The 25,223-nt window shown below is 33.1% G+C and overlaps 3 protein-coding genes and 1 pseudogene across 3 annotated transcripts in view; 1 reads left to right on the forward strand and 3 right to left on the reverse strand.

Annotated features, from left to right (window-relative positions):
- Window positions 1-4,012: 4,012 nt before the first annotated feature.
- Window positions 4,013-5,014, reverse strand: LOC126828027 (uncharacterized). Its single transcript, XM_050557609.1, has one exon. It carries the CDS (start codon window positions 5,012-5,014, stop codon window positions 4,013-4,015), a length of 1,002 nt encoding a protein of 333 aa, XP_050413566.1.
- A 127-nt stretch (window positions 5,015-5,141) lies between these two features.
- On the forward strand, window positions 5,142-5,723 carry LOC126828026 (uncharacterized; annotated as a pseudogene).
- Window positions 5,724-5,984: 261 nt separating this feature from the next.
- On the reverse strand, window positions 5,985-7,348 carry LOC126828025 (thrombospondin-3b). The gene is made up of 2 exons (XM_050557606.1): window positions 6,085-7,348; window positions 5,985-5,989 (listed from the first exon to the last, which is right to left on the reverse strand). The coding sequence occupies exons 1-2, from the start codon at window positions 7,346-7,348 to the stop codon at window positions 5,985-5,987; spliced, it is 1,269 nt and encodes a 422-aa protein (XP_050413563.1).
- Window positions 7,349-10,626: 3,278 nt separating this feature from the next.
- LOC126827755 (endoplasmin) overlaps window positions 10,627-25,223 on the reverse strand; it is a 28,438-nt gene continuing 13,841 nt past the window's right edge. Inside the window, exons 5-18 of the mRNA XM_050557273.2 lie at window positions 19,787-19,985; window positions 18,888-19,017; window positions 18,592-18,703; window positions 17,836-18,026; window positions 17,302-17,491; window positions 16,937-17,014; window positions 16,292-16,452; window positions 15,749-15,920; window positions 15,046-15,291; window positions 14,194-14,330; window positions 13,855-13,933; window positions 13,269-13,424; window positions 12,782-12,862; window positions 10,627-11,720 (exon numbers count right to left, since the gene is read on the reverse strand). Coding sequence (XP_050413230.1) covers window positions 11,691-11,720; window positions 12,782-12,862; window positions 13,269-13,424; window positions 13,855-13,933; window positions 14,194-14,330; window positions 15,046-15,291; window positions 15,749-15,920; window positions 16,292-16,452; window positions 16,937-17,014; window positions 17,302-17,491; window positions 17,836-18,026; window positions 18,592-18,703; window positions 18,888-19,017; window positions 19,787-19,985 — 1,962 coding nt within the window. The 3' untranslated portion in view covers window positions 10,627-11,690. The remainder of the gene's footprint in view (window positions 11,721-12,781; window positions 12,863-13,268; window positions 13,425-13,854; window positions 13,934-14,193; window positions 14,331-15,045; window positions 15,292-15,748; window positions 15,921-16,291; window positions 16,453-16,936; window positions 17,015-17,301; window positions 17,492-17,835; window positions 18,027-18,591; window positions 18,704-18,887; window positions 19,018-19,786; window positions 19,986-25,223) is intronic.

The raw sequence follows: 25,223 nt of genomic DNA on the forward strand, positions 1-25,223 counted from the left end.
GGTAGCCTGATGATCTTGGGTTCTCTCCTGGTGTTGGTCCTGAAAGTTCCTCCGGATTTTCCACTGTGGTTTCAGAACAAGAACAGCTGTCTCATCATTCAGATGGGACAAAAAAACTAAGGTTCTGTGTACTGATTAGCATACACGTAAAAGAACCCTTGATAGTTGGAATTCGATATAAGAGTAGGCTGATAGCGCCGCTGTCCAGGCCAAATTTCCCTCATAGCACACTGCATGGCATATGCCCATCTCCATTAACCTAGAAAAGTAGGACGTTGTTACCATAAACTTTGACCAGTTTTGCCCCTCATACACATAGCTGTATGTTGGGGTAACCTCTGAGTTGGATACAATCTTGTGGTTGGGTACGTGTTGTGGTAATTTTGCTAAGCTTACAGCTTGGTTCGCTTTCACAATGCATCTTATCTATTTCAGGAATTCAGATGGTAAAAATGGACAAACTAAAGTGAAGAGTTCTTCAGCATCATTTAGTACAAAGTTTAATTTGCAAGTTTTAGACAGACTTTTAAAGAACGAATCCACTTCAGGTGATACAGATGAGACATTAGCCAAATGGATTAGTTTAATTGGCCTTGATAATCCAGATGACAAAGATCAAAGTGAAAATTATCCTGAGCTTCAGTCTGCTCATAAACTTATTCCTTATGATCGACTTTGGACGGATATTATTCAGAACTTACAGAAGCATCTTGGTGATCGTTTATGTGTGTCAGTAACCCGCAGCGAGTTAGATTATTTAGATCAAGCTATTGATTCTTCTGATGAACAACATCAGTCAGCCATTTTCTTTACTTGTGGTCACAATCACCCCAAACAAATCTTCTATCAAGATGTTTTAAGTTATTTTGAACGAGAGCTGAATTCTGGTGCTACCAAATTGCCATATTCTGCTACCTTATTATCACAGTATTATAAACGACAGGGGTGTTTACCTATGGCTTGTCCTAAATGTGTTTTAAATGCAATATGGACAATATCGTAAGTTAAAATATCTAGGGCTGATCTAGGAGTTACATCAAATGGAATTCATTACAGAAAGATCTTTGGAGATTTTATTGAGTGGTGCAAATGATGCAGTTGCTTTTTTTTACTGTTTTCCTTTAAAATCTTGCACATTTGGAAAGAAAAATGGTAAAAAGTGTTATTGATATTGAACTAGATTGGCAATGGAAAATAACTTCTTCATTCCAAGATTGTGGATATATATATAAATAGAATAAAGCCAAGATTTTGTATATTTTAATAATTTATTTGGTTATTTACACAATTTACAACACTAAAAGTATTAAATAAAAAACTTCCCTTGTAGCACTAAATCAGAATTTGAATTATATGTTTCATTTACTACACAGGGTTTCTGCTACAAAAAATATTTTTAATAGCAACATATTTTTCTTAAAGTCCTTTCACAAAAAAGCCTGTATTGGTTTTACAGATCTAGAAAAGTAGTTACGGTATTCAAAATTCACGTAGCAACTGTTCATTCTGGGAATTATAGCAACTTATATACTGTTGTCATATAATAGACTAGATTAGAAGGGTGTATGCTATAGTCAATATAGTTATATTATGCCCAAATGATTCTTTTTGCATGGAAAACCTTGAGTGAAGATAACCTCCACACTGTCCATACTGAGAATTTTATATCATTATGCTCTTAAAATACTGCCGCACTTTAAACATTGCAAGATATTCATTTAACATTAGAATATCAGGAACACTTGTTAAAGATGCATTATGTAAGATTTAGATAAAGAGCTGACAGTTCTCGCTATAGTAGTTAAATAATAGATAATGAAAAGTCAATATGTTGAAAATTTACTACATTCTGAGCAAAGTTAGGGCTGTTTGGATAATAGCAAAGTCTTGATTGTCATTGCTACCGTTGTTACAATAGTAAACAAAGTCTCAATTATTCCTTTTTTTAATTAAATCATTACAATTTGTTGAAAATCAAGAGCATCGGATGGCCCAGTGAGTTGATTATGGTCTTGTCTTGTTAATAAATGTCTTAATTTATATAACATTTAAGACCTTAAGAAAGAAGTTCAATAGGCAGATTTAGCTCTTGAATAATGCATACTTGTTGAATAACCACATACGTGGACAAATAACTTTATAATTATAAATAATTAATATCACAGGGAATCTATCTTAGCTAACATTGATATATAAATCTAAAATTCATAGGTTTTTTTTTTAACTTACTAAATGGATTTTGATTATGTTTTATGGACAGATATTTAGAATATATGTGAAGGAGATTTCTAATAATCTTATATTGTTATGATTGTTTTTATTCTTCTTGTTTTGTATTATTTTTACAATTTCGGAATTTTTAATAAAAACAGAATAATACAGATTATTATGTAAATGGAAGTCTGTTGGCCAATGTTTCAGATATCATTCTACATAGAACATAATCAAAAATATTTTGTTTTGTCTTAGTAAGTAAAAGGTACATCCAGGTGCTAGTTACAAGCAATATACGTACCCTAATCAAGTAAACATTATAATAAATTGGGTGTCAAGCCAAGCATAACACAATCTAACCTACTAAGCATTGCTTAACTAACATTTTTTACACTGAAAATTTAAGAAAAATCTAGATGTAAAACTTATTTTACAGTACTATTGCATGATAAACAAACAATATTTGATTACTGTAACTTTATTCATAAATGAATTTAGTGACATTGTTATCATTTTAAAAACAGTGTCAGTTGTAATATTAATATAAATATTTTCAATTATAATGCAATTTAAACATTTTCAATTGTAATGCAATATAAACGTTTCTGGTTGTAATATAATATAAACGTTTGTAGTTGTAATATTAAAAATATATGCCATTTTAATTTAATTTAATTTAAACAAAACTTTTTAAATTTAATTTATTTATATTTATGCAACAATGTAATAACCAAAACATAATTAATTTCTATTATTGAATTATAATGATGTTATAACTTTTGAATAACAAAAATTGTAATTTGTACAAAACTTTTATTGATTGATTTTACAGATCTTAAAATTTGACCTATGCAAAATTTATATTTAATAAATATAAAATATATAATTTGATTTATACAAATATTAAAATGTATTCCACACAAAGATCTGATTTATTCCATAAAAAGATCTGATTTATTCTTTAAAAAGATCTTATTTATTCCATAAAAAGATCTGATTTATTTCATACAAATAGCTAATATAACTTAATTCATACAAAGATCTTATAATTATAACTCCTGATTCATACAAAGATTTAATACCTTAATTTATTACACAGCCATTATTTCACACACTACCACACTCATACCCCAGAAGTATAGATATGTATAAAATTTACATCTGAGAATTAATAACCTAGTTGACAATATATCCATATCACTTTATCTGGATTAAAACAAAGGTGATAAAATATCGAAAAGTTGAGTGAATAATGGGTTAACACACAGTGCCAACAATCACAGCATATCGTAGGTTTCATCCAAATTCACTATTGGGATTCTTAAGGGATAATCGAAAACTTGATTAACAACACAGTAATATATTTGAAAGATATAATATGGGATTTCTTAATACATCCAGTACATACTGAACAGAAGTTGATGTATGCAACACCTCGTAACTTGATGACCAATCTAAGGGAATGTGATGCGACATGAATTTCCCAAAATCCAATCCTGAATTCATGTCTATTGCAGATGCAGCAAATTTTCGGAAGCTGATTTCCATGATACTGCCATTTAGTCCATGTCTGCTAACCCAAAATATATTCGGTTTCTTTTTTGTCAAAGCCCTCAATGAGAATAAATGAGTTTTCAAACTTCTGTAGTTTAAATTTCTCAATGGAGTACAAGAAACATTATATGTACCGATCATAAAAGACTTGATAAAGAAACACATGCTCATGACTTGAGATTTTGGGCAATAACATAGAAATGATGAGATAACAAGAACCAAATTATTAACAAGAACCTCGCTATTACTGTCCTACTTTTCTTTTCTTTATTTGTGCTTGAGCCTGTTGTTGTGCTTGTTTGATATTGACTTTCTGGATGGGAACTTTATTTAGTTTAACTTTTTGTTGCTGTTGTACTACTGGCTGTTTAGGTTTAGCTTGTGCAGATTGTTGTTTTTTAATAGCAGCTGTTGGTTGATTCACAGCTTTTTGCTTAACAACTGCTTGTTGTTTAGTTGTTTGGGGTTTAACAGTTTTTTGAGCAGGAGTAGGAGACTTTTTGTTTATATTTTTAACAGGCACAACCGGTTTTTTAATAGCAGCACTTGGAGGTTTCTTACTCACCACAGGTTTTTGGACAGGCTTCCTCCCTGCTTGTTGAACAGGTTTTGCTGCTTGCACTGGCTTTTTTGCTTGTGGAATGGGTTTAATGGTCTTAGGGGCTATTTTCATTTTAATGTCTACTTTTTTCTGTTGAGTCTGGTGTACTACTGGTTGTTTTTGTTTTTGCTGGTTAGGAATTTGGGCTTTTTTTTTAGACTCGCTGTCACCATTTGTACCTGGGTTGTCATCACCATCGTCATCATCACCATCCGTGTCTGCTTCAGCACCGAAAAATGTTGTTTTCAGAATGTTGACTAAGTCATATTCCTCCTTGTGGGCCTGTTGTTTTTTATGCACATCTTGGGTGTCCTCTTGGTATTTTTCACTGGGACTTTCTTCATCTTGTTCATCTTCATCAGTTTCAATAATCATTTTCTTCAGAACTTTAGCTACACGTGAAAATAGTGTAGTAGATCCACCATCTGAAATCTTCTTCTTCCTTCTCTTCACTGCAATTTTGCCACATCTCTTGTTTTTTGTACAGCCTTCATCATCTTCCATGTTGTCAGGGATTCCATCATTATCATCATCATCATCTAAATAATCTGGAATGCCATCACCATCTGAATCAACCTGTTTATCAGGAATGCCATCACCATCTGCATCATCATCTAAATAATCAGGAATGCCATCACCATCCATATCCTCTTCATCATCAGGAATACCATCACCATCATCATCAGTATCTAAATGATCCGGAATACCATCACCATCTGTATCAGGAAGCTTATCGGGAATTCCATCACCATCTGCATCAAGATCTAGATGATCTGGTATACCATCTCCATCCATATCTTCTTTATCATCAGGGATTCCATCACCATCGTCATCATTATCTAATACATCTGGGATACCATCATTATCGTCATCATCGTCTAAGTAATCTGGAATTCCATCTCCATCAGTATCCTTTTCCATAAAATCAGGGATTCCATTACCATCTGCATCAGTGTCTTGAGAATCTGGTATTCCATCACCATCATCATCATCATCCAAGTAGTCAGGAATTCCATCACCATCAGTATCAATCTCTTGTTCATCAAGAATACCATCGCCATCTGCATCATCATCTTCATCATCAGGGATACCATCATTGTCATCGTCATCATCAAGATAATCAGGAATTCCATCACCGTCTGTGTCGATTTCTTGTGCGTCTGGAATACCATCCCCATCATCGTCTTCATCCAAATAATCAGGAATTCCATCTCCATCAGTATCCTTTTCAAGGTGATCAGGAATACCATCACCATCATCATCATCATCTAATTCATCAGGGATCCCATCATTATCGTCATCATCATCTAGGTAGTCAGGTATTCCATCACCATCTGTGTCAACTTCCTGGTAGTCTGGTATTCCATCTCCATCAGAATCTTCATCAAGGTGGTCAGGGATTCCATCATTGTCATCATCATCATCCAAATAGTCAGGGATACCATCACCATCAGTATCAATTTCTTGTTCATCAGGAATGCCATCTCCATCGGCATCATCATCTTCATCATCAGGAATTCCATCACCGTCGTCATCATCATCAAGATAATCAGGAATGCCATCACCATCAGTGTCCTTTTCTAGATGGTCTGGAATACCGTTTTCATCGTCATCATCATCCTCATCATCTGGAATTCCATCATTATCATCATCATCATCAAGATAATCTGGAATTCCATCACCATCAGAGTCTATTTCTTGATAGTCAGGAATACCATTACCATCGTCGTCATCATCAAGAGCGTCTGGGATGCCATCTCCATCAGAGTCTTCCAAATGATCTGGAATTCCATCACCATCATCATCTTTATCTAAATGGTCAGGGATTCCATCATTATCATCATCGTCATCAAGATGATCAGGAATACCATCGCCATCAGTATCAACCTCCTGATCATCTGGGATTCCGTCACCATCATCATCATCATCCAAATGGTCAGGAATGCCGTCATTATCATCATCATCATCAATATAGTCGGGAATACCATCGCCATCACTGTCGACTTGTTGATAATCTGGAATGCCATCACCATCATCATCGTCATCAAGATGATCAGGGATTCCGTCACCATCACTGTCCTCTTGATTATCTGGGATTCCATCACCATCATCGTCATCATCTAAGTGATCAGGAATACCATCATTGTCATCATCGTCATCTAGATAATCTGGAATTCCATCGCCATCACTGTCTACTTGTTGATCATCAGGTATACCATCTCCATCGTCATCATCATCTAAATGATCAGGTATGCCATCATTGTCATCATCATCATCAAGGTAGTCAGGAATACCATCACCATCAGTATCAATTTGTTGATAATCTGGAATACCATCATTATCATTATCATCATCATAAACATCTGGTATGCCATCACCGTCAGAGTCTTCTTGGTCATCGGGTATACCGTCACCGTCATCATCATCATCTAATTCATCTGGAATACCATCATTGTCATCATCATCATCTAAATAATCTGGAATACCATCGCCATCTGTATCAATTTCTTGGTAGTCTGGTATTCCATCTCCATCAGAGTCTGCATCCAAATGATCAGGGATTCCATCATTGTCATCATCATCATCCAGGTAATCGGGGATGCCGTCGCCATCTGTATCAAGTTCTTCATCATCAGGTATACCATCACCATCATCATCATTATCAAGATGGTCCGGTATTCCATCATTATCATCATCATCGTCAAGGTAGTCGGGGATACCATCACCATCTGTATCAACTTGTTGATCATCAGGAATGCCATCACCATCGTCGTCGTTGTCTAAATGATCTGGAATACCATCATTGTCATCATCATCATCTAAGTAATCTGGTATTCCATCGCCATCAGTGTCCTTGGTTTTATCAACTGCTGGCTGTTTCACCGTTTTCTTAGGGGCTATCTTGGGTATGACTTTAGGTTTAACTACTTGTTTAACTGCTTGCTTCACAGGTTTCTTTTGTGTTGCTGATACTGACATAATCTTTCGTCTGCAAAAGGTACACTCTTCCTGTTAAAGAAAAATAGATATATTACATAATTTGGACCAGAAGTTTTATCAAATATAGAATATTAAAATTCTGAGATTTTGAGAGGAAGGATGTATAACAATATTTTGGGGATATCATATCGGTGTTATTATGAATATATATATATATATATAGAAAGAGAGAGAGAGAAATGGGGTTTAACGTCCACTCGACACAAACTAGGTCATGTCGGGACTAACATATGGTTTTTAATTTTATTTCAATAATTCGCTTGCGCGTAGGGACCTATAGCAGTGGGAGGAAACCGGAGGATCCGGAGAAAATCCACGAGGTTGGACAGGCGACCCTACTCCTTGTCACGTACAACCGAGGATTTGAAACCACGCCAGTTGACTCAATGACAGGCCTTGTGATACAGCACCAAATGAAATGGTTGTCAGTTTGTAACATTTGGTGGTTCAGAATTTGATGAATAAGAATAATAGACCTTTAAAATGTAATTTACCTTAAGTAATGCATGATGGCACACTCTTCAATTCAAACACATGCATGCTTAAATTACATGCATTTAATTAGCTACACTAAGATTCCACCAGTTCTTTGGTAAACAAGCTTGACTTCACCAGTCCAGTAAGAATTCGCAATGAATAAAGTCAGACCCAGTAAGATTAAAATTTTGTTGATGAATCTCGTACTACCTTTTATAAATATCAGAAAGTCATTAGTCCACAGCCTGCAAAGAACTCTAGTTTGACAAAGTGAACGATCATTTAGGTGCATAGAACGTATTGACCACAGCTGGTTTTTGATAATATATATGATATTGACTTTTCAACTCTGTATACTTCTGTTAGTCACGACTGTCTGTGTTCTAATTAAACATGTAATTAATCCCCATATGCCCTTTACAAGCTACATATGATCTGTGAACAACATTCGGCATGACTTCAAAGGAAAATGCAGTGGTTAGTTAATCATACCATGACCTGATAATGACTTCAAAGGAAAAAAAAATTAATCAATCATACCATGATCTGATAAATAAACAATACCATATATGATAACTCTTATCTATTTGTTCCCCTGTTGTCGGAGGCTATATAACCAGGAGTTTTACGATAGTAAGAGTTTTTTGGAAGGAGGGAGGAGGGGTGGCCTAGTGGTCTAGAGTGTCGCACTTCGACCTCTATCTGGTCGGTCACCTCTGGCTTGTGGTTGTGGTTTCGATCCCCGGTGAGCGTATGTGGCTTGGAGATAGGGACACCTTCTCAACCTCGTGGGTTTACCCCGGGTACCTCCCACAGGAAAGACCCCTGCGCGTGTGCTAAGATTATAAAAAAGAAAGTCAGATACCTTGTCTGCGATATCACCTTCGGTGGAAGCGGACGTTAAGCACTAAGAACAACGGCAGTAAGTCAGACTTGGAATTGAGGTCCTCTCGACTTACGTCTATTTCATGTACTTAATAAAGGTCTTATCATTATGCTGATCTTTTGTTATCTGTAGTATTACAATAGATGCCGTTTAACACCAACCAATATAAATGCATTGTGAATCTCTTTTCGGTTATTTTAGATTTATGTGTTGTACGTGGCCCATGTGCGTTTTTCAGGGAATCCGGTATTTATTCAAGTGAGATTGAGTATCTTTAATTTCCATAGACATTGTATATACCAAAATCGCCATACTTTATTGCAAATAGCTACCCGATAAATACTTTCGTGAGGATGTATCTTAAAGGTTAGGTCGTAACTATTGTCGTCGCCCCTGTCCGTCTTTTCACATTTTGTTGTGGACACTCTACAGGTCACAATTTCTATCCGATTTTGAAATATAAGTTTATTTCCTATAGATCTCGATTCCTTGCGATATTTACACATCCTGGATTATGGCGCCTGATTGTACGAAAAAAAACATTTTTAGCTTGTGGAACTAGAGATCCCAATTTCGATGCAACTTTACATGTATGTTTATAACCCAAAGATCTCCATTCTTTTCGATATTCGTGTATTAGACCGCTGATTGTGCGAAAAATCATGTTTTTCTTTTAGATTGTTCTCTATCCATCTATTGCGAAATGTGGGCTATCTTGTCTGCCAAGGCTGGATTAGTGTATGCAATACAAGGGAGAGCACTTTGCCCAGTGAGTGTGTGTAGTATTTCTCCTTGTAAAATGCGGGTGTCCAAATGGTCTAATGTGTGCGCTTTAGATCACAAGCTATGTCATTAAGTCACGTGGTGTGGTTTCGATTCCGAGGTGTATGATCACCTGTCCAACCTATACAAGTCCCGAAATGACTTGATTTGTGCCATGTAGACGTTACCCCCCAACCCCTTTTTTATCTCTCTCCTCTCAATACCATCTGACTCAGGATCTTTTTCTTATCTGATCCACTGTACATCTAGAGGCAGGTCGGGTGTCCATGGAACGAGAGAAATGGAGTTTAAACATCCACTCGACACAAACTAGGTCTTTAGCAGTGGGATGAAACCGGAGAAAACCTACGAGGTTGGGTGCCCATACAGGACACAAGTTCTATCCCATGCCTGTACAAGTCCCGGAGCTGATAAATCTGCTTGATTTAGATCTTATCAGTTTCTCTGGATTCTCAATTTCCTCCCACTGATAGTATGCAAACTATTAATATATGCTAGTTCAAAATTGACAGTCCAATTCAGTGTCAACCAGCTAATGAGGAAGATGGTGGCTGCAAGGTCTAATGGACATCGGCTTTATAGACTTAAGGAGTGTTTCTATGTGTTGAACTGATACATAATGGTTGTGAGAACATTCAGAGAATTAAATGTCCAGTAGAGTCTGTGATTAATGGCAAAAAAAAAGGTTGGCAGAGAATAGTCCAAAAATTAAATTGGGCATTTATACTTATGGTAATGGGGCAGCTACTAATACTAGCCAAAAATGAATTCTCACCAAGTCATGACTTTCCTTCTGAATAAAATGTTTTGAGAGGGATTAGAAGCAAATGTTCCATAAATTAGAATATGTATTTATTCCAAATATATCATTAAATCCCTCTTTGTGTCCCTATTCATGAAGACAAAAAATTAAAAGTGGGGCAGTGCAACAGGCTTTACATATATAGCTGTACTTTGTTTTAGATCTTCAACAGCATAGGCAAATTTTAACAATATTTTAGAATATTATCTGCAAATGGGTCATGGTTTGAAGTAAATCTCCATATTTTTCCTGCTGAATGGTAACTTTTCAAAGTAATGGTTACAGGCATGAAAAGGGTGAAAAAAAATGTTATTAGGATAACTTTTTATTTCAACAAAATATTACACAAAGGCACAAATAAAAAATTCAGCCTCATAATTCATGATATGATGCAGTCATACAAACAGTAAAAACATTCAAAAACTAGCATTCAAATAGAGGTTTTAATAGGTGTACATGTATCTACATACACCAAAATAATATTTTCATTTTAAATAAAATACTATTGACAGTCTTGATAACATCCAGTAGGAATATGCCATGATTGATGGCTTGTGTATTTTTAAAAATAAAATCAAATTAACCAACGTCTAACAACTAAATTTTAACATCTGATTTTAAGTCATTAAAAACTTTCAAAAAAAAAAAGGGGGGGGGGGTGTCATTGTGTTTATGATCAAGACCCTATTTCTGTTTCTACAATTGGTGTAACCAGAAATGTAAATATTAATTATGAAATTAGCTCTTTTGACCGTATAATAACATCCATTTAAAATGATTCTTTCTATTAACATAACAATTATAACATCAAACCCCGACTCACATCATACATGTTATATAAATATACACTAACATTTAATACCATGATTCTCTTATCTTATGCTTTATATTAATCACTGTTTGGACTGCGATGAAAATCCTGTTGTCACATGAGGAAGTTTGTAATGATGTGATTCTGATGTCTCCAGTTGCACCAGTTAAGAAAATGAAATGATAGTTGTTGCATTAAATAGAGACAGCAAACAATACTGACCAAGAATATTAGTTTCCATATAGAAAAGGAACAGAATTTGATTGTGCAATCTTTACTGGGCTTTGTAAATTTTAGAACACATACTATTCACAACTTCAGACATATTATAAGCCCCTTTAGATGGTACATGAAATTTAAACTTTTAAAAAAAAATGTTCGCTGTCCACTTTGTAACCTTTGAATGATTAATTTAACTAAACATAAACCCTCACCCTCTCAATCCTTTAGTGCCAAAGAAATAAATAATAGCAGTATTTATTGGTGGGTAGATGATCAAATGATAAGTTGAGGGGTTAAAGAAAGGTGATGATGTATATGGCGTGATCTACTGTATTCTTCATTATAATTCATCATGATCTTCTTCTTGTTTCTGTAAAACAAGGAATGATGAGAGAGATTAGAATTTAATATTCTAAAGACTCTCCCATATATCCTTGCTAACTAGCCTGTGTGTGTTCTAATTTTTATTCTAATCTTTCGGTTATTCAGTGATATACTCTCTACAATTCTGCAAGAGCAAGCTCCAACTTTCATCCATTTTCATGGAGTGCAGATATTTATGCTTGAATTTCATCCATCTTGTTGTATAATCAGTGATATATGTTCATGATTTAAATGGATGAATCATTCTTCAAATCAACAATTCACACCTAACTAAAATTCGCATTCTGGGTCAAAGGTTAGTCTTATACGGAATAGACGTGCATTATTGATTATCTTAACATGCAATTATTAACTTGAAGGACATCTGGCAGTATTGAAACGTTTAGAAATAAGAATTTAACTTAAATAACTTTCATTTATCAAATTTATTTAATTTAATATGGAGTTCAACCCTCATATAAAGACCGTCCTCAAATGATATATTGGAAAACCATTAATAGAACAGACTTTGCTTATAGAGCGAAACCTTTTTGTCCCTCCTTAAACCTAAAGAAGTTTGAACCATGAAATGTATTCTAGTCATTTATTGGTTACATAATCTCATGAAAAAGTGCAATAAATTTTACTTTGCCCTAAAAGATAATGTCTTTTCATTAATCTTATAAATCTCCATATTGGACAATATTTATGGTGCAATTAAACTGATTAACACACACAGGCATAGTAGCATGGAATTATGGGATGAGTAATATCACAACACAAAAATATAACACCATGCACAATAATCCTCATTAAATATTTAGGGTTGATATCTCAAAATCACTGGGCAAGTCTTCACAAAAATTCCAAGTAACTAAGCACCGATTTACAACTGATTTTCAAGAATTTAAAATTTCAACCCCTGATCAACCAATAGGAGGTTGTAGATACTTGGGTCATTTAATTGAAGTCCAATTACTGGCAAACATTAAGTATTTTGTGATATCAACCTCACTAGATATTTCAATTAACTACAAAGACTCAATTAAAGAAATGTTTATAACTTACTTTTTCTTCTTCTTCTTCATCTGCTTCAACCTCCTCTTCTTGTTCTGCTTCTTCAGGTTCATCTTCGGGTTCTTCCTCAATCTACAAACATAATCAAAATATTGAACTATTTTTTAATTTTTCATTTAACTGTTACTTTCATGTGCATTGTCAAAGTGTAAAAGAGATATGGCATTTTTCTTTCTATCTAAAACACTACCCATGCCACTGACTCAATCTTTTTGGATTGAATCCTCATTACTCCTGTTAATACACACTGAATGAATAGATAAATATCCCTACCCAAAATATTTGTTTTGTATAACATCACGGTGCTACCCACAACATTGGATTGACAAAACTTGATTCCATGGCACTTGATAATGTCTCTAACTCCCAATCAAATAATGAATTCACATTGTTTCATATCTGGTCCTGATTTTTTGGCTGTGAATGCATTTCTTTGATCTCACAGATGTCATGAACACCAGGGTGAACAAATTCTTACCTTAGCATCAAGAGGAACATCTAAACTCAATCTTAACATGTTTTCAACCCGTTGAGCAAATCCCATGGTGTCAGAGATTCTATATCCTGATCTTACTGTAGCCGTTTCAAACATAACCACAGCTAAATCTTTAGCGGTTTCATCTTCTTTATTAGCCTAAAAAAAAAAACCCAGTATAATAATAACTTATTTGGCTGATACAGAAAGAATTCATTAAATCACATATGCATAACTTTGTGGCTATATTCTACAATACAGGGTTCTACAACCCTACAGGGTTATGTTCTTCAACCAGACAGGGTTACATTGTACAATATACAGGTTTCTATTCTAAAACCATACTGGGCTATGTTCTTCATCCAGATGGGGCAATATTCCACAACCAGATCCGGGTTATATTCTACAACTAGATGGGGATTGAGCTCATAAATGGCAAGAACTTATAGTTCTATCCAAAATGAAGGTCCTCTATTAAAACTTTAATGCCCTATGACAGGTATATTTGAATAGTAACAAAACAATAAAATTCAGCAAACAACCATTTTGTAACAGTTGACATGAATGATATCAAATAGATTTTCCTTACCTCAACTCGTTTCTTCAATTCTTTAATTAAAGGATGTCGGGGATTAATTTCTAAAGTTTTCTTTTGGTTCGCATAAAATCTGAAATAAATTATGATATCTGTTGTTATATTTATAACAAATAATACTAGCACAAAAAATGAATTACCAACATTCTGCTCTATATTAAAAATGCCATAGATCTGTGTATACAAGCAAATATAAATTGAAAGTAAAATAACAGTGTTTTAAAATGACTCCTAATAGGGTTTGTTGTTATGACAAAATTCACACATTCATAGTTAACTATTCTCTATAATACCAGGTATTATGGCAACACTGTTATTACATAAACAACTTACTCTTGTGAAGGATCTTTAGCCTTGGCGTAAGCTTGAGCTTGCATAATTCTTTCCATATTACCAGACCAGCCATATTGACTAGCAACAAGAGCACATGGTGAAGATGACAGACGCTCAGAAATAGTGGCTTTTTCAATCTGTAATCAATATTGAAATTAGAATTGAAATTGGAGAGAAAGAAATGGAGTTTAACATCCACTGGACACAAACTTGGTGATTTTGGGACTAAGATACGGTTCAATTTTATTTCAATAATTCGCTTTCATGTGGGGGTTTTAGCACTGGGAGAAAACCGGAGAAAACCCACGAGGTAGAACAGGTGACCATACTCCTCGTCACGTACAACTGGGGGATCGAAAACACTCCAGTTGACTCATAACAGACCTTATGATATATGCACACACATACCATTTGGCCATACAACTGCCTGAATTGAAATTGGAATAAGAAAACTAATAATGACTGAAGATTGTGAAGTGTTCAAAAATTTCTAAAGATATGTAACATTTTAACTAGATATTTAAGTGAATTATCTGGGTTGCAGTTTTGGATGATAAAGTGAGGTAAAGTTTGTTATCCATGCAAGTAATGAGTTTCATCCCACACTTGTATGTGATGAGTAAGGTTGGCAATTGCTCTCGCTTTTTTGGCCATATTTTTAAAACAGTATTTGTTTATTTACTGGGAGAATTGAAGTGGTTGTAATTTACAGCCTGTTATTATTAATGGTGATAGAATATTCTCATTTCATTAACTTTTGAAATTAGAAGAGTGACCAACTTGTTTTATTATGACAAAAACAGAAAGACAATTTTTTTGTAGCCACTCTTTCTGAAAATAAAATTTATTTACCCGATCTTTTAAAGCAGAATCTTTTAACCATGTAATTAAAGGTTCATATTCTTTTTCTGTAGCTTCTTTTCTTTCTTTAGATTTTTCTGAATCGTCTAATTTTAAGCCTTCTTTAGCTACATTTTGGAATTTTTTGCCTTCAAATTCAGGTAGTGATTGAATACAGTATTCATCAACTGGTTCAGTTAAATATAATACTTCATAACCTTTCTTTAATAATCTTTCTACAAATGGTGATTTAGATACCTGTAAATAAAATTTAATAAACAATTACAGCAAATGTCTCTTACACCAATTTCTTGAATATTTGAACCAATTAGCTCTTATTTAGCTAACATTTTTTTCAATATGGAAATCTTGAATGTCTAGATATTAGATATCTGCTCTACTGGCTAACAACTTAGCCAATTGTTGCAAGAACCATTATGTATTTTTCAATCTGTGAAAATCCTTTAAAGATAAATTTTAAGAGATTTCTATTGACATAAAGATTCTAATTAAGACTGAATTGATGAGATTTCAAATGTTAAATTTTCCCTTCGACATAATTAGCATAAATCAGTCATCCAATTCAGAGGCTGTGTCCTTTTTAATGTCTCAGAATTGGCATTGAAATTTTGTTACTTCAATCAAATGTTTGGTCTATGAGAATCTTCAGAAATTTCAAATCCTGCTAAACTATTAACAGAAAGATAAAACTTACTTCATCTCGTCCTGTTCCAGCAACAAAATAGATAGATTCTTGTTTTTCTTTCATTCTTTCTAAATATTCAGCTAAACTGGTTAATTCGGTGTCAGAGTTGGAGGAAGCAAATCGCAATAATTTGGCCAATCGAGTTCTGTTTGTGCTATCTTCAATTACACCCAACTTAATGCTACAAAAGAAACCAAATAAAACCACTCATAAATCTCAAACTTCTATTTACAGACTTCCATCAGACCTCTAATCTAAAAGTCAACTAAATTTGATAATAAATTTTAAATTGGTGGGAAAGATTTCAAAATTATATTGTAATGCAAAATTTTGCTTTATCTAACCAGCATTTTTAGTTTTGGTTATATTTTAAAGTATTTACTGACTGGTAGTGAAAATAATCATCTAGAGACTTAAACTGTCAGTTTAATTTACATGCCATAAAATTCTTTGAAAGCAATTTCATGGCAATCCTACGTGTACATAAACGAAATATGTTCAAGCTCCAATCTAAACTGATGTAAAAATTAAGCTAATGACATCTACACTTACTTTGTACTGAATTCTTTCCAGAATTTTTGATATTCGTCTTTATCAATCTTTTTTATCATATCCAAGGTTTTTCGTACTAATTTTTTCTTGATGACTTTGAGTAATTTATGTTGTTGAAGAGTTTCACGAGATACATTGAGAGGTAAATCATCTGAATCGACCTGAAGAAAAAACAACAATAATGATATAACTGGAATCAACAATACTACAATTGTTTTAATAAAACACCAAGGTATAACATAACCCAATTTAAAATATTTTACTGAGCAGTTTGTAATCTAGACAGTATGAATCCGGTAATGGGGATGAAACACGATCTTTGAAAAAGGCAGCAATTTGGATTTCTGATGGTCTGTTATTAACCATACTTCAGGAGAGAGAGAGAGAGAGAGAGAGAGATGTAGGGTTCAACCAGGTCATTTTGTTACTAAGATGGTATATTAATATATTTCACTAATTGGCTTGTATGCTGGGGTAGTTTAACAATAGAAAGAAATAGAACTTGAAGAACACCCACAATGTCAGATTTCCTTCCACAATGTCATGCAGATGACAGATTTCCTTCCTCATCATGTATAAAGTCTGCACCCAAAAGCTTTAATAGAAAATCTATTTTACTACAGTAATAAATATATATATACTTACAACACCACGAATAAATGAGAGGTATTTTGGCATCATGTCTTCAAAATCATCAGTTATAAATACTCTTCTTACATACATCTGTTAAAATAAAAAAAATGTTCAAAATATTTAATACCACAGCAAAATATAATAAAAAAACACCCAGATGCTAATTGGCCAATTAATCTTTTAAGATAAAGCTCTGGTCACCGTCCAGATAAAACTGGTATCTAGAAATATTGTAATAAATGTTCAACAAAAGATCTCAAAAAGTTCCTGTGTTTCACTGGAACATGTATTGTATTGTGTCATGCCTTATTTCAAGTGTGCTTTGCATAACGGAACACTAATATAAAGCTTTGAGAAAAATAATTACTAATACTAACCTTAATCTGTTCATTCTTTTTACCATAATTTTGGAAAGTATCAGATGGGGCACTAGTCGGTACATATAAAATTGATTTAAATGTAACTTCTCCCTCAGCAGTAAAATGAATTTTTGTCATGGGTGTATCATAATCGCTACTGATGGATTTATAGAAATCATTATATTCCTCATCTGTAATTTCTGCAGCTCTGAAATAAACAATGTTCTTCACATTATTAAATCTCAACAAATATTAAGCAATGACCACACAAATGAAAATGTCTTGTGTTTCAATTATTATTGGTAAGCCAAATATATGGTACTATGTATCACTCTTCTTTAGACTGATGTCATATTTTATTCAAATATTAAAAATCACATTTTACTGAAATATCATCTGAAATATTAAGCCATATTTTGCTGAAATATTAAAAGTGAAGGCAGAAATTCAAAATTGCTTAAGCATGATTTTGGCCAAAATAGAAGTCTTAAACAAGAAACAAATCTAAGTTGACTATTGAAAATGTATGGCTTGAAAGTGAATAAAACTTACTTTCTGGTCCAGATAGGTTTTACATTGTTAACAAGATCCCAGTCCCAGACGGTTTTAGAAACTTTCTTGGTTTTAGGTTTTTCATCTTCTTTTTCTTCTTCAACAGCAGCATCTTCATCTTCCTCTTTTTTCTCTTCGTCTTCCTCTTTTTTCTCTTCATCTTCTTCAATAGGTTCTTCAACTTCTTCTGTCTACAAGTGTATGAAAAAAATACAAATAATTTTCTGCTGAACAATCAAAAGTATGACCAATATCTATAGTCTATACTGATGTCCAAAAGAAAGTATACACACTAAAAGTATGACTAAGTTTTGTTTAGATTAAAAACATTTGATAAAGCATCACAGAGTTTGTCTCTTGCGTCCAAATTCAACATTTCTAAGCAAAATAAAAATGTGGAAAAAATTGACATTCTACCCAAATACCGTATGGGAATGGGATAAGTTGTCTCGACACTTTATTATGGTCATTTTTAGACTATCATGGTGTTATTTTTATGGCCAAGTGTGAAATGCAAGGTGGAGAATTTAGCCTGAATAGCATTACTTCAGTCCAATCGTCTTCCCTTTCCAACATGCTTCACATATCTTGGGGTTTTATTTGTACTACACTATTAACTTGATTGCCATAGGTTTTAAAAATCCTGAATGTTATTCTCAACCCACAGCGTGGTGCAAACATTCTTGCTGTATCCTAATCATCCAACTACCTTCCAACCCTGATATTATATTTTGCAAATTTAAAGTTCTAACTTACCTTACTAGCCCATAGATATATATCAAAGTTGATAAATTGACTGTATTTTTTCACTAAGTTACGAAGAGTAGTTTCTTCCAAAAAGTCATGGGCTTCTTCTTTCAAGTGTAAGCTGAAAGGGAAATAAAACATCAGCAACTGAAATATGTGTAAAAAACATACATTGGCAAACAAATTTGAAAATTTCTTAGGGCTCTTCTAAACAATCCCACATATGAAGATATTTGTCTTATATAGAAAATTTACAAGAAAGTAGGGACCAACGCCAGTGACGAAAAAATTAAATGTGGACATACCTGACTGTTGTACCTCGTCCAAGTGTGTTACCACGGGGATCTTTAACAACAGAGAAAGATGAGGAGTCGGATTCCCATACATACTGATCATCATCATTATGTTTAGATGTGACAACAATTCTATCAGCAACTGTAAAACAAATCAAAGTCATCAGTATAAATCTAAATAGTACACTGTACGACTTCTTAATCTCGTCAAGGGGTGGGGGGAGTGGCAGCGCCAGTATTATATTAACAGTTGTTTGTCTACAACCAATCAACACAGAATATGTATAAAGCAAACAACATTACAAATAAGTCCATTCTGTGCGTTTTAAGTTTATGCAGACTCTTTTATTGTATGTTCTTGTCGAATAGATGTCTCTTTAATCGTGACTTGATAATGCTACAGTATTTGATTCTATCAAGTGGAAAGTTTGTTGTCCGTGCTTACAGCAGGAAAAACTTATAATGACTTGTTTCATGAACTTAAGGTATGTATTGATACCTAATTATACCTACTAATTAGAGTAAGAAATTACTGACACTTATCAGCATGTGAATGTATCACTTATTGTAAGCAATCAAATGTTTTGCACTGATTTTAGACATATATACATATCACTATAGCATTCAAGGGTGAAGTATTTTTCCGACTTGGCAATTGTGAAAGTCATGGAGTTATCTGTTAATTTTGCTAAAATTCATGAAAATCATTTTTATGTACACTTTAGATTGAGAACAGGACTCATCATGATCTGTATACATGATCGGCTATAATTAATTACATTTATCAAGTAATCAGATCTTTAATCTATCTAATGAAGTAATTTAATCGATTACATTGAAATTGTTGTTTTTATCTTAATTTTAGGGCAACCTATGGTGTAAGCAATTAATTGAATTAGTTAATTACTTACCTAAGAAAGATGAGTAGAAACCAACACCAAATTGGCCAATCAAATCACTAAGATGTCCTTGTTCTTTAGCTTCACCTAGTTTGGTGAGGAAATCACTTGTACCCGATTTAGCAATTGTACCTAGATTTTTAACAAGATCTTCCTTAGTCATACCAATACCAGTATCAGTTACATGTACTACATGATTTTCACGATCAGCCTGTAATAACAAATTAAAATGAAATCAACTTTCTAATTAAGCAAAATTTAGGAATCTATGATATACAACTGTTCAACTAGGCTTTTTATCTGTGCTATTTTATCAAGCCCCTGTTTTTTTATGGAATAATCTAACATTTAGTATAAGATGTTGTATATCTCTTCTTTTAAGAACCAACTCAAAAAGCATTGAATTAAACAAGCTTTTAATTGACTATATTCTTTTATAAGAACCAAGTAAAAAAAAACATTGATTTAAACAAGCTGTTAACGGTCTCTGTATACATGTCTATCATTTTTATTGCTATATTTTATTGTCTAATTTATGGTTATATTGTTAGTTTGTAAAGGGCCCCATGAACACATGTAGTGAAAGAGTACACTATAAATACTGTAATAATAATCTACATCTCTAATTGTATGTAATACAAGTATAAATGTTTAAATCAATTTGAGTAATATTAGTCATAAGAACATTAATTTGAATAAAACTAAGACCTTATCAATATTTTATTCAAGTTCTTGATTGTAACTACTTTAACAGACAGGTGTTTCAAAAATTACAGCACATATTTAAAGATACATTATGGGCATGTTCCTGAAGCAATGGTATACTAGTTTTATAACTAGTTATAAAACTAGTATACCGTTGCTTCAGGAACATGCATTATGGGAGACTTTTATAGAGAGTTGGCCATTCTTGCTATAACAGTTCAAAAGTAGATGATGAAGAAGAATATATTGAAAAATTCAGTCAAATTACTTTATTCTGAACATAGTTATCGTCGTTGTAATATTTGCCTAGAAATGGTAGCGATTTGATTGACAGGCGTTAACTCCACCTACATATCTCGATTATCAAGTAAAGTTTTCAATGGCATACGGAAACGCTTTACAGCGGCCTCGCTAAGTACACTCTATCATTTAGCTTCGATCTAACTGACGTATTTTCATCAGGTTACCCCTTATTTGATTTAATCAATTAGTGAAATCCTATTTAAATCCGAGCTGTAGCCGAGCCATCCGTGGGTCTAGAGTTGATTTTGGTCTTGTTGTTTAAATAAAGATCTAATTTATAATTTCTATAACATCTGAAGCCTAAATTATGACTTGCAATAATCAGATTTAGCTCTTGCATAATGCATGTTTAACTAATCATGCTATATAAAAAAAAATCAAAGTGTGTATATTCGCCATGCTCCACCCCTCCAAGTTAACCAGCATGACCCTCTGAATGTTTTAGTCTGTCAAATTTGGGCCCCAGGCAAATCAAGTTTCATCGCTGTGCTCCACCCCCACACATATATGGTATCAAATAAATTAACCAGCATGACCTGTGACTGTGTTAGGCCATCGAATAGGGCCACTGGCGAAATGAGCCCTGTGCAAAACCAGGTATCCTGTTAGTATTATTATATCATCGAGGCAGAACAGTAGTATGTTAAACCATTTTATTTCATTTATATTTTCCAAAATTTATATATTAAATATAGGTACATGTATAATCTTTTAGGATACAACGAATGATAAGAGGATTTATTACTACAAATGTGGTACATATACAGCTGAATGTTAGCTGTCTGTTTTGGAACATTCACTATTATTAGAAGAATGACTCTACTAGAAACGACCTTCAAGTACAGGCATATAAATATATCATGTACTTGCTGTTCACAACATACAATCTACTGTCAAATATCCCATTAATGTATTGTTTTTTTATTAATGAATCTTTGCCTATAGTAATAGTACAGCCATATAGTTAACAATTTCTTATTTCTCGAAGACAGTATTTTAAATTAATAATATAGATACTTAATAAATACTGAAACGAATTGAACCATTTTGGACTGACATTCCTTTTAGAGAATCAACTTGCACAATATTGTAGTTATGAAAGATCTCTCAAATGATGATCAGAGGCTTTAATAAATTGACAACCCAAATTAACTTATAAGGATAGCAATATCAAGAAATACAATGGATTGAAGGACCAGGAGTTGCATTAGTTTAAGTGTTAGAATTTTTAAGTTAAATGGAAATGAAATGGAGTTGAACATCCTACTCCGAACTGGGCTAATGAAGACGGGCATATGCCATACAGTGTGCTATGAGGGAAATTTTGCCTGGACAGCGGCACCATGGCCTACTCGTATATCGAATTCCAACTGTCACGGGACCTCGGCTTTTCGAACCATCCGAACAACTAGACAGTTGTCCTTGTCAGGCCCTCTGTCCTGCATCACTGAACCACGCCGGAAAATCTGGATGAACTTTCTCAGCCAATGCAGGGATCGAACACCCGATCTCCAGGCTACTTTTCATGCCATTGACACATTGCTACTTTAAGATTTTAATCATTGATTTTTTGAGTTAATAAAGCTATTCATGAGGACTGAGTTTAATGGCTTCCATTATTGGGATTAAATAAATCATATATCTATAGATTACATTTTTTTTCGATTTTATTAGCATCATCTATATCTTCTTAGTCAGAAAATACCATTTCCCCTGCTTGTGCACTATTATAATCAATTATTAAATCACATTTTTTCAAAAAGTAAATCATTTACATGTATGCACTAACATCAATTATTAAATCAGGGTTTTTTTTGTTTAATTAGCATAAATTGCAATTTTTTGGTTTACCTAATAATATACCAATATAAGTTACACATTTATTCTAAATATTACACCTGTCTTTTATAAAGCCTACATAAAGTAAACAGTTAATCATATCATCTTATATTCTTACTTAATATATAAACCAGATGTACTTACATATATATATACATGTAGCAATGTGATGAATGATTAGTTTGAGTATTAATTATTTACCTTGATCAACTTACAACCAAGTAATGACTGGTTGAATAACTAATTAACATTAATTACAACCAGTTATTCTATAATTAGTTCTAATTAAGAAATACATTAATTGTATTAAATAAAGGATCAAATTTGTCTTGTCAGTGGTGTGGTAACTCAATTAACATTACTTGGTAAATTGTTAAATCATGATTGTGTGGTAACTAGTAATCCTATTATGATCAGATGGTAAACTGGTAATAGTCGCTCATGATTTTATTATATACTTTATTACTGTAGCAGTATTACTATGATCTAATAAACTGTTCCATATCTGGGAATCGTGCCTATTATTACATCAAACCATGTGTGCAAACAATGTTAGTCATCTTGTACGGCATTACCTATAGTTATATCTTTAAATAAAGATCTATATATCTACTAACATATCTTGATTTATTTGTATTGGCAACCTATTTTGAAAAATAAAATTTGTGGAAATTAATCTTTTTTTAAATTATATGTAAAAACTCTTAAATAATTATTAATTAAACAGGCGGTTTCAATGGACAGAACAAGCTAAAAAAAAAAGCAGTGATTTTTTCGTAAAATCAGGAGTTATAATCCAGGGAGTCTGATATGCACAAATAGTGAAATGAATTGTGATCTTTTGGACATAAACCTACATTTCAAGTTTTATCAAAATTGGAAAAAAATTGTGATTCTTGAGTGTCCACAAATTGTGGACGGAGGGACAGGGCGATAATAATATATGCCCACATGGAAATGTGGGCATATAAAAGTGAAATAAGTTGAATAACCATAAATTAAAATCACAAAATCTGGTAAGAATATTTTTGTAATATAGAACCATGCTTAATGAAGGTCTCTTGGCACATAACAATCTTCTATAACAAAATACTTGGATGAAAAAAAGAATAGTCTATATAAACAGGTTATGATCAGTAATAATAGATAAGGTAAGAACAGGTGAACGATGTGAGACTTGTGAAAGGTTCATGTTTCTATGTTTAATATTTCTACCAGTCTACAAGGCCTGCTGATAGGTTATTAAGGTGAAAGTAAATAAGTGAGTATGAAATACATACGGAGTAGAGTATGTTAGTGTTAAGGAAAGGTACCACACACCTCTATATAAATCAACATATCCTGACAAGTTATATGATGCTTTACCTCATGTACAATATTGTATGTACCAAGCTATAGGAGATCTTTTCTTATTAGTTTAATCATATAAGAAACCATTATCGAAGTTAAAATAAGCCCACTGGCAAACATTGTTTATACTGTACATTCTTAATTTCGTTTTCTTTCTCTAGCAATGATCACCACGCTACATGTAACTCTTATGAAAGATTTCATATACAAGACAGGGTATGCTTTCGTAGTACTGTTTTTGAAATACCTGATACATGTTATGTAGGCTATGTTTAAGTACATTTGTAACTTACTGCTTTGAATGTACTTTGACATTTAGAATTGGCACTTGTACATTATATTTTTGTCTTTTGTGTAATTATAGAGATATCATGTTTTGTATATGACATACAAGATATACACAAATCAATCTAGCACCTCAATAAATGGATATCTCTGTAGAGTAATATGTGTAAATTACATGTAACATTACCTGAAAACTATTTTAGTTAAATGTTTGCATGCTTTTAATTTTTTTTAAAAAAAGCAACTGGCATTTGCAATTATTTTTCTCATCACAAGAAACACATGGTAGATAAACAGTTATTTTAATGCCAAAGAAATATACATGAAGTTTGAATGTCTTGCTCCTGACCCAAGATGAAAATTCATGAATTTGATGGCTATTTTGAATATCCAAGTTAGCGGTCTTATCAGTCAGCACGCTACCAGAGGAAATGAAAGTGAATAGTCGTTTAGAAATGGTCTATAATATTGTATTACTACTATTACACGTTCGCAGTAAAAAAATGACATGTTGGAAGCCTTCCCAGATTGTAACGATTACACTTGTCCGGTAATCAAGATTTAAGCATTCCGTTCTGAACTGTGTATAACCATCTCCATGTATTAATTTATAATTAAATGACCTTATGTAATCTATCTACCATTTGTTTTGAAATAACAGGAAGGAATTTTGATCACATGGTACAATCTTAACCTATTTATAACCAAAGATTCCTTTAAAGTGCTCAATTATAATTCATATCAAATTTCCCCATTTGACATTGGAATTAGAAGGAAATTCTTCCTTATTTATGCAAGGGTTTTCTATAGTTGTTTAAAGGCTTCAGAAGCAACAGTACTTAACAGTCAATTTTGTTATTGAAAATTGATGCAAATGATTATATTCTGTAGATCACACATATATTGATATAGTTTTGATTAAATAATTGTAAAATCTAAATACAACTGGCTGCTACTGTTGACACAA

The sequence above is a fragment of the Patella vulgata genome, chromosome 7, assembly GCF_932274485.2.
Source record: "Patella vulgata chromosome 7, xgPatVulg1.2, whole genome shotgun sequence".
In the NCBI taxonomy this organism is placed as follows: Eukaryota; Metazoa; Mollusca; class Gastropoda; family Patellidae; genus Patella; species Patella vulgata.